Source organism: Sarcophilus harrisii, chromosome 4 (assembly GCF_902635505.1).
Source record: "Sarcophilus harrisii chromosome 4, mSarHar1.11, whole genome shotgun sequence".
NCBI classification, from domain to species: domain Eukaryota; kingdom Metazoa; phylum Chordata; class Mammalia; order Dasyuromorphia; family Dasyuridae; genus Sarcophilus; species Sarcophilus harrisii.
In genome coordinates, this window is record NC_045429.1 from 13,106,715 (window position 1) to 13,124,518 (window position 17,804).

The 17,804-nt window shown below is 45.9% G+C and overlaps 1 protein-coding gene across 1 annotated transcript in view; it reads right to left on the reverse strand.

Moving 5' to 3' along the window:
- The window catches only part of ROR1 (receptor tyrosine kinase like orphan receptor 1), a 299,109-nt gene that overhangs the window by 101,201 nt on the left and 180,104 nt on the right, over window positions 1–17,804 (reverse strand). The window contains exon 2 of the mRNA XM_031968980.1: window positions 14,439–14,516. Coding sequence (XP_031824840.1) covers window positions 14,439–14,516 — 78 coding nt within the window. The remainder of the gene's footprint in view (window positions 1–14,438; window positions 14,517–17,804) is intronic.

Below are 17,804 nucleotides of genomic sequence, written 5' to 3' on the forward strand. Positions count from 1 at the left end.
AGAAGAAAAGAAAGAAGAAGAAGAAGGAAGAAGAAGAAGAAGAAAAAAGAAAAAGAAAGAAGAAGAAAGAACCAGAAGAAGATAAGAAGAAGAAAAGATCGCATCCTCTGCCTTCAAAGGAAAATACCCTTCTGGGTATTTTCACTCTGTTAAGCAGTTGACTAACCCAATCATCATAAATCCTCCAGGATTTCATGATGTTAAGTGAAACCCTGGGTGGCTTCCAAAATAAAAGCTTCTCATCTTGGCCAAGGAGAGTTTCTCTCTCCTGAGACCACATGGTTTGGTGACATCATCTCCCTTTCTGTAAAGTCACATCTTGGAACCCCAGATTGGGTTCTGTTCACCTTTCTGACTAGATTCTCCGGCCAGAATGCGGTAAGGGGTTGGAAGAACAAAGGGAATGAAAGATTGATAGAATTTTGTTTTTGTTTTTTCCCAGAAAGTAAATTCTGGCGAATCAGAAAGAGCTGCCCGCCCCTTCAATTCCAGGGTGAATTTTGGAAATTTGTATTCTACAAGATTTAATTTTAAAAATAATTGCCAAGAGCTTTTTATTGCAGGCGTTTTAAGGAATCTTAAACCCCATAAAGCGTTAGAGCTGGAAGGGACCCCAGGACATTGAATAATAGCACAGGGGTTGTTAGAACATAGAACATAAAAATGTTAAACCTGGAAAGAATGTTGGAATTTATAATGTGAGAATGGGCCCTTGGAAGATAGAATGTTAGGGATAGAAAAGACCTTAATCCTTCGAATATCAGAACTGGGAAGGATCTTGGAACATAAATTATTAGTGATAAGAAGGATGTTGTATAAGAATGTTAAAGTTGGGAGGGATCTTAGATCAAAGTTAGAATGTAGAACCTAAAACAAAGTATTAGAAGACTTCAGAACTGGAAGGAACCTTAGAACTATAAGGAATTTTATACAGTGTCACTGGGTACTCAGTTTTATATGTGGAGGTTCCCAGAAGGCAGGTGACTTTTTTTCCCATCAGGATTTCTACTATTGCTCAAAAGCCCCCACCTGTGTATTTCCTTTTTATTATCAGCCAGTTACTTCAATTTGCTTTTAGAAAAGGGTATTTACTATGGTGGTACAGTAAGTATAATTGGCATAAAACATTCCCCCCAAATTGTAGGCACACTGCTTGCCTAAACAGGCAAGGCCCTTGGGGAGAGAAAATTTAAGACATGTGTATGTATACATCTCAAGTTCTAACCCTGGGAGTCTTTTTTTTTTTCCTTCCTAGAGCCCTCAAGGAGCTTCCCTGAGTGTAACTCTGGACTAGGCCCTGACACCTGGGGCCTTTCTAAAGTCCATACTGGTACTTCCCTGTGCCAAAAAGCATCTCATACCCTTTGGCTATCACCATTCTCAGGGAACTCCTTTCTCTCTCTGTCGGCAAGGGTTTCCTTCGCTGTCGAGCACTCCCACTGCAGAAGTCGTTGCTACTGCTTCCAGTTGCTGCTAGGACTTCTGATAGAGCGCTCAAACTCATAAAGTTTCCTGGGGAGCCCAGAGAAAAGACAAAAAGACTCTCTTTCATAAAGTGCTTCCCCATCAGGGCCTGGCCTATACTCCTATATTATTAAGCTGCCTGTTGCTAGAATTCATGATTCCAACTGGCTCTACAAATAAGTCCGGGAGTGTGTCTGATTATTTCAGTCAATCACAAGACATTTCCTGGGCAGTCTAATTTGTCTTTCCCCAGTGATCAAAGCCCTTAATTCCTCTGAAAGTGATCAGGGATTTGTTTACATCTAGGTTACACTTTGGATTGAGTGATTCAGTTGGGCTCTCTAGGCCTTCTGGGATTACATTAACTGGGTTGAAAATCCCCACCGTTTACGCTTAGAATACAGAATCTGAAAGCCAGTAGGGGCCCGAGGGCATAACAATTCCAGGCCCCCCATTTAATGGAGGAGAAAACCAAGGCTCGCAGCTCAATCCTTGGAAATGGACACCCTGACTCCTTCACCCAGAATGCTCCTTGTGGTTGGAGGGTCCAATCACAACCGGGACTCAGATTCCTCAAAAATTAGCAATTGCCTCTTCTGGATAAAGAGAAATACTCCAAGCCTTTGGGAGGACAATGTACAAAAACCTACTTCTTGTGCCTTTTTTCAAGATTCAAAGTCAAGCAAGCCAGAATATATAGAGCAAAGGCCTAACGCATGCTGATCGCTGAAATGCTAAGCCAGAAATGAGAGTAATGATATCAATGAAAACAATTAAGAGAGTTTTTAAAATACCAAAAAGCACCGAGTTTATAGTATAACCTAAGGGGCATAGAGAATAGTCAGTATGCATTTATTAAGTGCTTCATATTTGCGAGGCACTGTGCTAAGCAATAAAGATACAAAGAAAAATAGTCCCTGCCCATGTTCTAATAGGAAAGGTGACTCCTTATATTAAAATTGATGGATCTATGCTCCAGGAACTGGTAGTTTTTGTTTATTTGTTTGTTTTCATTTTTGCTCTTTTTTTAATTTCAATAGTATTTCATTTTTCCAATTACATACAAAGATAGTTTCCAACATTCATAGCACAGTTTAAAAGCCTTTTGAGCATCGTTCCAAATTGCTCTCCAGAACGGTTGGATCAGTTTATAACTCCACCGATGATGTATTAGTTTTCCCACATCCCCTCCAACATTTATCATTGTCTTTTCCTGTCATCTTAGCCAATCTGTGAGATTTGTAGTAATAAGATTTTAAGTTCCAAACGTTTTTTTCTCCCTTCTTTGTTCCCTGCCTCCTTTCCAAGATGGCAATCTGATATAGGTTATACATGTGCAGTACCTTAAAATCTATTTCCAGATTAGTCATATTGTGAAAGAAAAATCTAAACAAAAAGGGAAAATCATGAGAAAAAAAAGCAAACCTGCCCCCCCAAAAAGTAAAAATAGTATAGTTTGGTTCACATTCTGTCTCCATAATTCTCTCTGGATGCAGATGGCACTTTCTATCCCAACTTTCTTGGAATTATCTTGGAACAATGTATTATAGAGCTGGGTTTATTATTGTTGATTATCATACAATTTTGTTGTTACATATCAATGAGGAACTTATAATAGTCTTAACAGAGCTCCCTGAAGTACCAAGTAGTTAAATGACATATTCGTAGTCATATCACTAGTATACATTAAAATCAGGATTTGAATCCAGATATTCTTGATTCTGTGATCAGCTTGTTATTCATTTCTCTTATAGGTAATAAATCAATCTTTGTTGGAGTGAATGAAGGGCAACTAGGTGGCACAATGGATAAAACACTGGGTTTGGAATCAAGAAGACTAATCTTTATGAGCTCAACTCTGGCCTTAGACACTTCTTAGCTGTGAGACCCTGGGCAAGTCACTTTGCCCTGTTTGCCTCAGTTTCCTCATGTGTAAAATGAGCTGGAGAAGGAAATGACCAAACCACAGCATTATCTTTGTCAAGAAAACCCCAAATGGGGTCATGAAGAATTGAACAGGACTGAAATGACTGAATAACAACTACAATTTGTATGGAATCACTTATTGGAATGGAGGGAGAGGGGATTGGCAATTGTCTAATCTTATCCAGTTAGGGTTCAAAAGAATCAAGATCTGAATTATTAGATCACAGACTTTAACCCTGTCATTTTACAAATGGGGAAACTGAGGAAACAGAAAAGTAAAGTAGTTTTCCCAAAATCACACAGCTAGTAGGTATCTGGGGTATGATTGGAAGCCAAGTTTTTCTAACTCCTATCCTATTCTTTATTCCATTCATGACTCTGGGCAGGTCATCCCATTTCATGGACTGCATAAAGGATTCATTCCTTGCTGATGGAGTCAGCCTGCTAGAACATTAGCTCCCCCGAGGGATGGATCCAGGGCACCTGGCTTTTGGTGGCAGGGCTTTGGGTAAAAGCCTAGAGAAGGGCCAGGGGCACTCTGAAGATCTCTTTATGGAAAATCTGTAGAAAAGCAGGATGGGAATCATATAGGATAAGGTGTGGATGGATTGCTTTTTTATAACTGAGTCCCTAAATGAGTTTACAGGCCAAAGGGATTAAATTCATCAATGAGAAAAAAGGGAATCTGCACATGCAGAAACACCCCGTGGCCAGTATTTTTAATTATATTTTTATATTATAATTATAATATATATTTTAATTATAAATAATAAATATAAATAACAAAATTATTATTTAATTTTTATTAATTAACAAAAACCTTGCTCCAGCTTATAGTGACAGTGACGCTGTTGTTGACCACAATGCCATTTGTAGAGCTCCTCTGGCTTGAGACAACACTTTCAATATACTCTCTTGAAGTCTCGTCGAGCATTTCCTCAATTGTTAGACACCAGAACTGCCCTAAGCAACAGAAGCACGCTAGAGTAGATCCTTCCCAACGCCAGAAACGAACCCAAGGCACCCATCCCTTCACAGCCAATTTGGGGAACCTCCCTTGCTGGATTTCTCTGGTTCCATCTCATTGGTCCATTCTACTGTCCCAAACTCAACCATCTACCGATCAAGAAGCCAGCTGACTGCCCGGGACCAAACTATGGAGCTTCTACTCACATCTGTGCTCAATGATCCATCCCATTCACCGAAATATAGCACAGGTGAAGCCAGGCTCCCATCACCCCCCACACTCACACATAGTATGCAATGAAAAGCTCTTCTGTCTCAGAAATGGGACCAGATAAAAATTGCCTTTGACGAGCCCATTTTGCTTTTTTTTTTTCACAAAAATATTTCCCTCCCAAAGTAAAAGCAACTTGCCAGAATAGATTATTCATCAGAGTGATGGCTTCAGTCAGACCCTCCTGTTTTCTGAAAGTGCAACTTGGGCTATAAATCTCTTCCTTTAAATCTGACAATTAATATGACATCACTGCAGCATCCATAGTTGGATCTGGAAGGCAGCTTACAACAGAATGTGTGAGCTGGAAGAGAGCTTAGAACACAGGATGCTGGGTATAGAAAGAATCTTAGAACTCTACTATAAAAAGTGGGATTCCCCTTAGAACACAAAATGTTAGAGCTGAGATGGACCTTAGAATAGAGAATGTTAGAACTACATGGGACTTTAAAACAGAATGATAGAGCTTAGAGGGACAACAGAGAATGTTGAAGTTGGAGGGGACCTTAGAATTCATGTTAGAACTGGATACCCTTAGAACGTAGAATTTAGAAGCTTTACAATCTAAAATCTCAGAGCTAGCCCTAGAACACTGAAAACTGGAGTTGGAAGGGAATTTAGAATCCAGAATGGTAGAACTAGATGTGAGCTTCGAACATAGAATATTAGAGCTTAGAGGAACCTTAGAACATAAAATGTTAGGAGGTGATCTTCCCATAAAAGAGACTTTTCCATCATGACTTCAAATAAATAGCGTAGCTGAGGGTGGGCGCTGGGGAGAAGCCCTGCGGTGGCTTACGAACCACAGATCTGGGGCTGAAAAGGAGCCCATCCGATCCAAACTCATCGTTTTACGAATGGGGAAACTGAGGCTGGAGAGTCCAAGATCCTAGGAGAGCCCCGGGAGGAGCCTGGACTTAAAAGCCCTCTCCTACCTCCCGCCCCACCCCCATTTTCATTTTCCGCTGTCTTGCATTTCAGCCCTAATCTTTCATCCTTCTGGACGTTCCTCGAGAAATTTCTGACCTCACTAAGCTGAGCAGGGGAAACGAAGTCTCTCCCTGGTTGGCCTCCCTAAGCCCATGCTGGAACCCCCAGCCTCCCTTCCCCTAGCCTCATCCCTATTTTTGAAGAAAAGTGATTCAGGATTCCTCAATAAATATCCACCTTGGGCCATGAACCAGGGCCCCAATAGCCACCCAGGGCTTTGGCCGTCGCTTTCTGGGCCCCTCTGTTGGTGGCTGGTCTGGCCAGGGACCCCGAGTCAGCCCCATTAAGCAGCTTCTCTTGTGCCTTAAGATTAATGCCATGAAGTCAAGAAAAAGCAGTTATTTTTGACATTATGACATACAATCACTCCACGATCTGGTTCCTATTAGTCCTATTTCTGCCTTTTAAAGGCCTATTTTTTACGGAAAATGTCAGGAAATTTGGAACAGAAACTTACAATAAAACACGTCCCCTGACCCTCTGTTCTATCAATCTCCCAAACAAACCTAGATAGTGGGGGAAGTCAGGAAGGGGTGGCCCCCTGTGGTTACCTGGCCTAAACCCCGGGCGGCCCTTACCTAGAAGGAGGGACCGCGGGGAGAGGACCCGGCTCTGGAAAGCTCCGACACTTTTCTCTCCATTTCCCCCCACCCCTCTCCGATGGGTCCATATTGACAGCTCCATCATTCACAAACGAGTTTCAGAAAACACCCATTTCTCAACAAGGAACGCGCTCTCTGCCAGTGGGAAAGCAAACACGGGCTACTAATGTAGTGTGCCTAAGAAAACTTGCAAACAAAGTGGAGCAAATATACTGCCTTTGCTCCCTGCCGGGCCCCGCGAACAAAGTCTGGATCCCCGGGACTGATGGGAGAGGGGTGATTTACAGCAAAAGAAAATGAAAGAACTAATTGTGCATGAATGTGACAGCCATATTTCTTCTGCTTTCAACAAATGAATCCACTTCCCAGCCAGAGATTTCAGGGGGAGACCTAGAGAGCCCCAAAGGGCAGAGCATCAACCAGGCAGTGTCCGTACTTGAAGAAGAGTTTCTCTGAGCTTTTGGGGACCAGATCCATGATTGATTAGCACGATGGCTGCCACAAAGGAGGAGCTTAAGAAATGTTGATTGATTGATCTTCCAACATAGGATGGCACCCGCTTAACAACATGGACCTTATTGTTTCCTGAATCGTGTTATATCACAACGCAATTTTTGGTTACGGGGAAAGCTTCTGAAGGCGTCTTTGGGGTAAAAGTGCCCTCCCTCAGCTTCTGAAGAAGCAGTCAGTTCATTGTTTTACTTATAGTCTGGAGGAGTAGCCAGGGACATTGAAGGAACAAGTCACTAACCTTTACTAAGGGCCTACTATGGGCAGTGCTCATTGATGGGGACACAGCAATAAGTGCTGAAGGCGGAGCATCTTCTGTCCTGAGGGAGCATCATAGCACAGCCCCAGGAATAGTCAGGTTCCTGGAGGCAGAGCAGGACACTCCAGGCAAGAGAAAGATATATTTGTGAATCCCAGATTGCCAGCAGTTCCTGATTCAGAATCTGTCTGTCTGTCTCTCTCTCTCCTCTTCCTCCCTCTCTCTCTCTCTCTCTCTCTCTCTCTCTCTCTCTCTCTCTCTCTCTCTCTCTCTCTCTCTTTCTCCACTGGATTTTGAATCCTTCTTTAGCTGATTTGAGACTCTGGGCAAGTCACTTCTCAATCTCAGTTTCTCCACCTGTAAAATGGAGAGGACCTCCTCACTTTATAAGCCCTAAGTCTGTTCCAAGGCTCTTCAGGAAGTCATCAGGATCCTTGAGATGTTAATATTAATCCACGCATTAAATCAAAATCTCCTTCTCGGTGATGATCACCCCACACTCCCACTCTTGCCTGATGGGAGCCAAGAAGAATAAGGCTAATTTCCTAATCCATCCCATCAGACCAGAGGAGGCTTGGGGGGGGGGGCATTTGACAGGTCAGGAAGCTGGGCCTCTGGGGAGCAGAGCAGGGCTCGCCAGTTGCCATCAGCCTGTGTGCGGACCGGGCCCCTTTCCCGAGCCAAGGGATGCTTTCTAAGGAGGAAAGCTCCACCCCTCCAAGCCGAAGAGGACATTGTTGAGCGGCCCTGTCCAAGTGCTCTCACCACGTGGAGGGCAGGAGCTGATGTCGAAAGGGCTCAGAATGAGGGACACTGCTCAGCGTCTTCCTCTAGAGCCAAAGGCTCCCTCTCCGCTTTTACATCCTTAGATGTGATGCCCTTGGAGGGAGATAAGTGCCAGCAACGGGACCAATAATGCTGGAGGCAGTGGGGTCCAATGGTCCAGGGGCGAACCTTGCCTCTGGGGCTTAGGCCATGGCTACACGACTTTCTGTGTGGGTGGGAGAGAGGATTCTGGAATTGGGATTTCATCAAATTGAGGAAAAGTAGACACTCCTTCCTCCAAGGAGGGTCCTCTGGAAGGCCCCCCTTCTGGGGGCACTTTATAGGGGGCATCAAAGGCAGGAAGGGAGCCCCGGCTTATCGGAAGCTAGGACAGGGCCTCTCACCTTGCCTTGGCCATGGTGCCTCTCGAATCACTGCCCTCACCCTCGTGCTGGAGCCAGTGGAAGGAACTAAGGCAGTCACTAGGTGGGGGCCTGAGTGGGGGCACGGAGCTCAGAAACCCCTGCACACATTCTGTGGCCACTTCTGCCAGTCCTGATATGGCTCTCTGTCGCTAAGAGGGAGGACCCACAGAGAAAGGGGGTTCTGGTCCTTTGGCCTCCCCGGGACTCGGTTTCCCCTCTTTAAGAAGAAGGATCCTTTCTGGTCCTCCATCTGCGATTCCGGGCTCTTAGAGGCCATCTCCTCAAAGGTTCTTGGTGGAGCTCCAACCTCTTATGGTTTTCTGAGCCTCAGTTTTAGCATCTGAAAAAGGGGATAATAATGTCTACTCTATAGTATAGGGTTATTTGGAGGCTTCATTGAAATAATGGATATAAAGTGCTTTGCAGACTTTAATGTAATTTAGAACCTATATTATAATTTATATTATATATTATTATAATTATAATAACCTCTACCTACCTGCCCTAAAGAGCTGTAAAGCTCTATGTGAATGTCAGCTTCTTTATATATTTTACCAGCTTCCATTCCACTTCCTTTTCACGAGGAAAAGGGGCTCCCTCCTCATTTGCACATGAGGAACCGAAAGGTTGCAAGAACCAAAATGGTGGCAGAGTCCAAGAGAGTCTCCAAGTCCAGACACTCTGTCATTGTTTGCCTTCTCTATCCCCTAGGAAGAAGGAAGCTGCCTGAAGGAAGCGTCTCCTATTTGGGTCCCAGGACCCCGAGCAGTGTCTTGGCTTGAGAAAGTGGGCTGGGCTGGAGCCAGGGGGCAGCTGAGTCCGGAAGACGGTGGCCATTCCCAGGAACAACATTTGGAAGACAAGTGGGACACAAAGTCGCAGAAGGAGAAGATGAGCCTCAGACTCGCAGGCTTTTGAGTCTGGTCTTAGATTCTCCCTTTATGGATGAGGTAGCCTATGGCCCCCTAGCTGCCTGCCTCTGGATGTTCTAGTTTCCTACACTGGAGTACCCACCGACAGCAGGGCTGAGATTCAGATGCAGGCCCCGATGTCACACTTAACACTTTCTCACCCAGACCCTCTATCCCAGCCCCATGGGTGCTAACCAGCGGCCCCCAGTGTTCTTCCCCGCCCCCGTCATCCCCATCCTTCCGATGCTGGTTCAGAGGGGGATCTGCCAGGAGGAACGGCTCAGGAGAAATTTCCAGGGAGCAAGACAGGCCTCCCGGGACCCCAGCCAGCCTGGGGAAGGCAAGAGCACATTGCAGGGCGAGTGCTGTTATTTATGACTCTGAGAATGTTCCCTGTCTTAGCCAGGATTACCGAAAGCGGTGCCCGGGGAGCAGGGAAAACGAGCCCCCGTGATAGGGAGGAGATAAATCTTCAGCTCGAGGATAAATGGGAAGAACAGAAGCCCAAACACTTCCCAGCTCGGGCCCTGCGATTCCGAGGCGGACGCCGGGCGGCTGGGGCTGAGTTCCCGGGCAAGGCAGGCGCTCTGCTCCCAGCTCACTAATGGGAGCCCCTTTGGGGCTGGGCGGGCAGGGGAAGGCGATGATGAAAGACCGAGAGTTCTGGTGAGCCTGGTCCCACCGGGCCATGAGCAGCAACCAGGGCCCACTGGAGCCAGGCAAACCTCCCTTCCAGGAGTCTTCCCCAACTTTAAAGCGGGAGGCCAGGGGAAACAGTGCAAGGCCTCCCTTCTCCCAATCCTTTCTTGGCAAACCCTCCCCATGCTTCCCTTATAACGTTCTGTGGAATAAATCCAGAAAGCAACAGCCCAAGCCTTCAAAGAACCCATCAGGACTAGGAATAAGGTGCCTCCCAGAGGAAAAGGGCAAAGTCCCAGGGCAACCTAGATAAAACCGGCCTTGTCCAGGAAACCCTCAAGAACCAAGACAATAAAGCGGAACTTACTAGGAAGTAAGCCCACAAACCCATCCAAAGAATCTGCCAGCTTCAGGAGGAAAGGGGAAACCTCATCGGTCTAACTTTATTTACAGGAAAATTAGAAAGATTTAGGAGGCCTACCAACAGGAAGCAACATTAGAGGGGATTTGAATCATCCTCCACTCAGGAATAGGCGGGTTTGACTCTCTTCCAACTCTCACAAATGAATCAGCCTCACCCCCCAGGACCCGTTCCTTCCTTTTCTACCCACCCATCTACCCTCCTAACAAGAATCAGTCCCAAAGGAGCCGCCCCACACAACATTCTGCTACAGTCAGACAGAGCTGAACCTAAGGCAAACAGGGACTTTCCTTGAGGTGTAAGCATTGGAGTGCTGGGTCAGTCCTTCCAAAGCTGCATTTGCACATGTGAACAGGGATCAGTCTTTTTTCACCCTCTGTCACTGTATGTCATAGTATTTCTGCATTAAGTCTCACAAGAACCAGGAAAGTATTAGAGTCCCCATTTTACAGATGAGGAAGCTAAAGTTCAAATAAGCCAAACGACTCATCCAGAGTCTCCAGGTGTGTGTGTATGCACTTCCATGTGTATGCATGTGTATATGTGTCTGTGTATGTATATATTTTGCATCATGTCTGGGTTATTGTGTGTATACATTTACATAGATGTACACATGTGTATACATGTCTACATATGTTTGCAAGTATATATGTGTGTATATATGAATGTGCAAGTGAACACGTGTATATATGTGTATGTTGAATAGATGTATTTATATATATGTATATATAAATATGTGTGTATGTATCTATTTATATCTTTTTTTAAACTCGCTTGGAACTGAAATTTATATTCAGAATTTGATTATTTAGAAAAGTTATTCTGGGAAATAGAGGAAAAAATTTATATCCGAGGGCTTTGAGAAAGGCCTCCTTTTTAATATATCCAGAGAATTGACTCAAATATATAAGAATCCAAGCCATTCTCCAACTGATAAATGGTCAAAGGATAAGAACAGACAGTTTTCAGACCGAAAAATCAAAGCCATTTCGAGTCAGATGAAAAATGCCCTAATTCACTACTCATTAGAGAAATGCAAATTAAGACAACTCTGAGATATTACTACACACCTCCCTCTCAGATTGGCCAAGATGACAGGAAAAAGATAAAATGAAATGTGGAGGGATGTGGGAATTTAATTGCATTGTTGGTGGTGTGGAATAATACCAGCTGAAGAGCATTTGGAACTATCCTAAGGGCTATTAAACTGTACGTCACCTGTTTCTACTGGCTAAAGATCATAAAGGAAAGGGACCACGTGTGCAAAGTATGCAGTTTTTGGGAAGGAACTGGAACTGTGTTTCCATCTTGAAGAATGGTGAATAATGAATGGGAAATATTCTTGTTTGAAACGCCGGGAGGATTTCAAGAAGCCGGGGAGACGAGAAACTGATGTGAGGGAAGGGAGCAAACCACAAGACTGGTACAGGTACAAGAAGATTATACAATGATCCATCCTGATGGACGTGGCTCTTTTCAACAAGGAGATGATTCAAACCAGTTCCAATAGACTTGTGATGGAGAACACTCTCCATCAAGAGGACTGTGGAAACTGGAGTGGATTTCACCTTTTTTGTTTTTTTCTTTCTTCTTTTATTTTTTCTGATTGTTTGTTTGTTATTAAATGAAATATTTGAAGAATTGCACTTGTCTCCATTGGATCTACGCATCATAAAGGAAGGAAAACTTGAAACAAGTTTTTAGCGAATGTTGAAACATTTTGCTGGTTTGGTTAAAAGTATTAAAAAAAAAAACAACTTTAAAGTTATTCTGGGAGATCGGCCGGTGCCTGCGGAGGAGCCCACAATGAGTCCCCTGGTCCAGAGGGCTTCAAAGCCGTCTCCTCACTCCAACCTTCCAAGTTCTATGTTCTAAGCTCTCCTCTTGTTCTGACATTGCTATTCCCAGGTCCGAGCTCCCTTTTGGGTCTGACGGTTGACGTCCTCTCCAGACCCAGCAGGCTCTGTTTACATTCTGGCCTTTCCCCTGCCAGATTTCCAAATAGCCTATTTTTGTTCTAAGGTTCCTTCTGGCCCCCAGATCCCCTAGACTGTAAATGGGAGACAGGGCACGGGCGGCTCCCTGGCCACGCTCGGCCACCAGTAAGGCGACTACCGGCTTCTAGAGATCAGCCTGTTCCTTCCGTTATTTTCCTCTTAAACCATTAGCTTTAGAAACCAGCTCTTTTCCTCATCAATTGCTGCTTTCAACAGCTCTTTACAGGCCGGTGGTGTCTCTTTTAAATTTCATTTCCTGTTGGAAAGGATAATCAGGTAACTGCGTCCTGTTAGTGGCTGGACTCCTCCAACAGAAAGCACAGTTTGGGAGGAAGCTCAGGGGTGGGGGAGAAGTGGGGGAAGGGAAGAGAAAGGGAAAGAGAAGATGAGGAAGGAGGAGGTACAAGAGGAAGGGATTAGAGAGAAGGGGAAGGGCTAGAGAGAAGAGGAAGAGGGGAAAGAGAAGGAGAGAAAAGGGGACAAAGGAAGAGGAAAAAATAGGAAAGGAAAGAGAAAAGTGGAGAGAAAAGAGGGGGGAAAGAGAAGATGAGGCAAGAGAGAGAAGGGGAAAGGGGAGAGGAAAAGAGAAGGAGGAGAGAGAAGAGGAAGAGGGGAAAGAGAAAGGGAGAGGAGAGAGAAGGGATGGAAGGAGGAAAAGAAAAGTGGAGGGAGAAAAAGAAGATGAGTCAGGAGAGAGAGAAGAGGAAGGGGATTCAGAGAGGGAAAAGGGTGAGAGAAGGCAGAAGAAAAAAGGGTAAAGAGAAGAGGAAGAGAAGAGAGGAGAGGAGAGGAGGAGGAGGATGGGCGGACTGGCAGCCAGATTGAAAGGCATTGGCCCAAACAAACCATAGGCTCATTTTCCAGTTCTCAATCGGAATGAGAAGGAAATAAGAAGAGGCGCCCAGGGAGCAGCATGACAAGGGAAGCTTTGTGCTCCTGCGAGGAGAAGGGGGGAGCTGCCAGCTACTCCAGGAAGCCTGGGGGGCCAGATTCCACCTGCAGCCCGGACCTTCTCTCTGAGGGAGGGCAGGCTACAGGAGCTGGGTGGCCCAGGGGGTGTAGAATACAGAAAGATCTGCATTCAAATCCTGTCACAGACACTTCCTAGAGGGTGGCTTGGGAGCCTCAGTTTCCTCTTCTGTCAAATGGGAACAATAATAGCACCAACTCGCAGGTAGATTAAATTATGATTCAATGAGCTAAGCCTTGATATAGTGCCTTGAAAACCCTAATGAACTCTAGGAAGGAAGCAAGGAAGGAGGAAGGAAAGAAGGAGGAAAGTAGCAATGGGGGAGCATCCAAAGAAAGCTGCCCTGGAACCCTGAGCCCAGCCCTAACCTTGCTCAGGGTCTGTTTCCTCAAGATGTCAACAAGAATTCTCACATCCCCAGGGCCTTTGTGAGGAGCCAATGAGAGAGCGCCTCTCCTGAGGTTCAAATCCAGCATCCCTCCCTCACTAGCTGCATCACTCCCCGCAAGTCACTGACTTTTCCTTTCCCTCAACATCCTCATCAATAAAATGGGAATCATAAAAGTACTTCCCAGGGCTGTTGTGAGGATCAAACGAGACACTATTTATAAAACACTTAGCAGAGTGACTGGCACATAGTAGGCCCTGCATAAAATGTTAGCTGTGTTATCAATGTTATTATCATCATTATAGTAGGTATTGGCCGTCTGTAATATACTCCCATAGTACACAGGCACACACTCTCACACACTCACTCCCCAGCAGCTGAGCAGCTGTCCCCGGGCAGAAGCAATCAGCCCCCGGCTTCATGCTGGAGCCTGTGCGCACATGACCAGCTTTCCTGGTGTGAAGGGGCCCTGGAGGCCGCTGATCGGGCCTGGCTCGATTTGCATCAGACCCCATCCCCAGGAAGCGCCGGCAGCGCTGAGAGGGTCGGGGGCACCCATAAGGCACATCTCGAATCACCTGAACCACGTGGAACTTTACCCGGTGAAGGGGAGGGAGAGAGAAGCCCTCTCCAGAAATCAGGGATTCCAGGTCATTCCAGTGGAAAGGCTGCCAGGGAAGCCAGGCTCTCTGTGTCCCCCCCACTTCTCCCCCAGCTCTGTCTTCCCTGCCTCCTCCCTCAGTCTCCCTCCTTCCAGCTCCGGTAGAAAAACTGCGGAAGTTCAAAGGGGGCCTGGCAGCCGGCAGTCAGGCCCCCCCACAGCCCCTCTTACCTCCCCCCAGTCAGCCCCGCCTCCTCCCCAGCCCCTCCTGCCTGCCTCCAGTCAGCGCTCCCTCCTCCCCAGCCCCTCTTGCCTCCCTGGCTCTGCCCTCACCTTTGTCGAGTTCACTGGAAACGTTCCAGGACAAGGTGGGCACCGGCTCGGCGGCCTCGGACACAGATGCATCTGTTTCTGGAGAAAAAAAGAGAGGGAGGGAGGTGAGGAAAGGCCATTTCTGCTTTCCGGACTCGGAGTCCCGAGCCATCCAGAGAGAGCCGTCAGGCAAGGACCGCAATCCCTGCCCCGCATTGGCCGGATCAGGACCGAATTTGCATTCTGGAAGACCTGAATTCAAATGACTCCCCAGAGTCCCACTAGTGGATGATCAGAGCAAGTCATTTATTCTCCGAGCCTCAGTTTCTTCATCTGCAAAATTAAGGGACTGCATCAATGGCCTCTAACTGCAACTCTGCAGCTCTATGACCTTGCATTCCTATCGGGATGATGTTTGAAGTCATCACGAAGGGCTCAGCTCGGTATCTTCTCCATGGAAATTTCTTCCTCACACACATCATCATCCCCACCCTTCTAGGTCCCCCCTTATTTACTTTGGGTATTTTAAAATCTATTTTGCATATGCTAATTTATATAAGTATCTCCTGGTGGGTCACAGATAAGGGGCTGGATAACATCTCTCATAAATGGTCTCCCCATATACAGGCAGCTCCCATTTTACCGATGAGGAACCTGAGGTCTATAAATAATTTCCCCAAAATCAGACAGGTGAAATAAGGAGAAAATCCAGAATTTGAATCAAGAGCCTCCTACTGCAGATATACCAAGAACACCAAGAGGCCATATTATTATTAGGAAGAACACCGGTCTTGGAGGCCAGAAAAGACACGATTTTGAACCCTTGCAGAGATCTGGTGACTGGGTAACTGGTATCGGAGATTTTTTTTAATGATTTTTATCGACGTTATTTTTGTATCTCCCACATTTCCCAATGTATCCTTCTCCTCTCCCCTGCCAAAGAGTCATCTCGTAACAGAATTTAAGAGAGGGAGAAATCAATCACAATAACGAGCTAAAGAACCAACAGATAAACAGTGTTGGACTTTTGATTCCATGTTCTGTTTTGTAAGAAGCAGCAGAAGGAGCTTTCTCTTATCTTTCCCCTGGGCCCTTGGTCTCTAATTCCTCAACCTTCACTTGGGCCACTCCCCAGCAGCAGCAATGTTTTCCATTTGATTGCCTCAGTCACCTTTTCTATTCTTTTCCCAGCTCTGCTCCTTTCACTCTCCAGACTGCTTAGTCTTCTCAAGCTTCTCAGAATTCATCATTTTTTAAATTAAAATTTTTAATTATATTCATGCACCACAATGCAGCCATTTTTCAGGCTGACGTCATAGATTATTCATTTGCCGAGATGCTGCACTTGTCCATCCCGCCCCACCGAGTCCTGTGGCCATGATGTCCTGTTGCCATGACTTCTCATTGCCATGACGTCTCATGGCCATGACGTCCTTCTCCCAGCACCCCATTTCCCCCAGGCCTAGCAGCTGGGCTTGGCAGATGGACAGTCCCTTTCCCAGGAAGCATCTCTCAGCAAGCTGACTCTCCTATGCCCCCAATCACCAGCTCCCCAACCCTTCAGATGAACCGCTCCTGGTTCCAAAATCCAGATAAAAATTTGCTGTTAGACCTTGGGCACTTACTCCCCCTCTTGAATCCTAGTTCTCCAGTGGGAAAACTGGGGAAACACACCTGCTACGTGGCTAACTGGATCAAGGGGAGAAAAGACGTGTACGAAGCTCAACGCGGTGACGAAACCTGAGCTATTATTTGCCACTACAATGCCTCGCCTAACACGCCCAAACCCAAGACACTTTTCAAGGAAATTCAGCCCAACGCTTCTACCGTGGCGAATGGAATTCAAAGCCCTGCCTGAAATGGAGCTCCCCGAAGCAAAGCCGATATTCTAGATGTGGTCTGAGGCTCACCCCCCGAGCTTGTGACACTCTGTCTCTCTCAGTGCAGCCGGAGATCCCAGGAGCTTTGCTGGCCGCCATAACCAGCCGCTGACTCATTCGGCTCGCAGCCCCTGAAATCACAGGCTGGTCTCCACTCAGACCTTTCATCTGAGCAAGCAAACTTTCTAGACTCATGGCAGCCTGATGGCCAAGCATCTGCCTAACCCAACTCAAAAAGAAAACCCAACCTTTTCTTTTTGCAACAATCCCCTCCATTGTCTTTGGGGGATGCTCCCCATCTGCCAATCAGGGAATGCCGTTTCCTCAGAGGATTTAGAATTCAGATTGTGGGTCATTGCATCATGTGACTTTGTTTTTTTCACCAATGATGCATCATGGGGAGGACAAAGATCTCCTCGAAGGGATCTAAGACTAGGAAAGGCTGAGTTCTAATCATGTGGCAAGAGAAGGAAGGATAATGGAACATCCCCCAGCTCCGGGCTCCTCTCCCCTTCTTACCGCCCGCCATGACAGCTGGGAGCAAGCCAGATCTGGACTCTAACCTTAATGCTGACACTCCTCAGACACAAGATGGCTTGACCCATGGTCATCCAAGAGTCCAGGCTTTATGGGATACATGAATTTGAATGGGGAAAATACCATGAAGAAACTCACTCTTAACTGGTTTCCTTTGTCACCTTATGCACTTCGCTTTATTTGTTTACAAACATAATTCTGAGGGGGGTCCGCTGCCCAAGAGTCCATGGCACATGGAAGGATTATGAACATGTGATCCAGAGCTGTGAGATTAAATATGAATTCTGCTCTTCTTTAGGAAAGTCTCAGAGTCTCAGTTTCCACACTTGTAAATTGAAGGATGGGCTGAGATTACTCGTGAAAGCTCTCCCGAGTCTCCTTTGTATGAGTTTATAATTACACTCTAATTGTCAGCGTCTCAGCTGGGTAGGACAGGAGAGAGGGCCCCAGAAGCCCCAAGTCCAAATCCAGCCTCAGATCCTTACCAGGTTGTTGTGAGGATCAAATAAAACACCATGTGTGATTGGTCATTTTCAGTCATGTCTAACTCTTAGTGACTTCATTTGGGGGTTACTTGGCAGAGAGACTGGAGTGGTTTGCCATTTCCTTCTCCAGCTTATTTTACAGTTGAGGAAACTGAGGCTCACAGGGCTGAATTTCTTGCCCAGGGTCATATAGCTACTAAGTGTCTGAGGCCATTGGGTAGACGGTACAGTCAGCAAAGGTATTAGAAGTCTCTTTATACCAACAGAATCACAGATGGAGAAAGGGAGGTACATTACTTAAAAGATAAAAGAAAGACTTGAAAAATGTCAAATGTTCTACTCTGAAACCCATAATACAAACAGACCAGCATCAATCTAAATAAAACTTGAGCCTTGGAATAGGAAGCTCCAAAAAAGACCTCGATGGGAATCCAGCTGGCTACTTTCATCATGTCCATCAAGTAAACCATGGCCATAGTGATGGG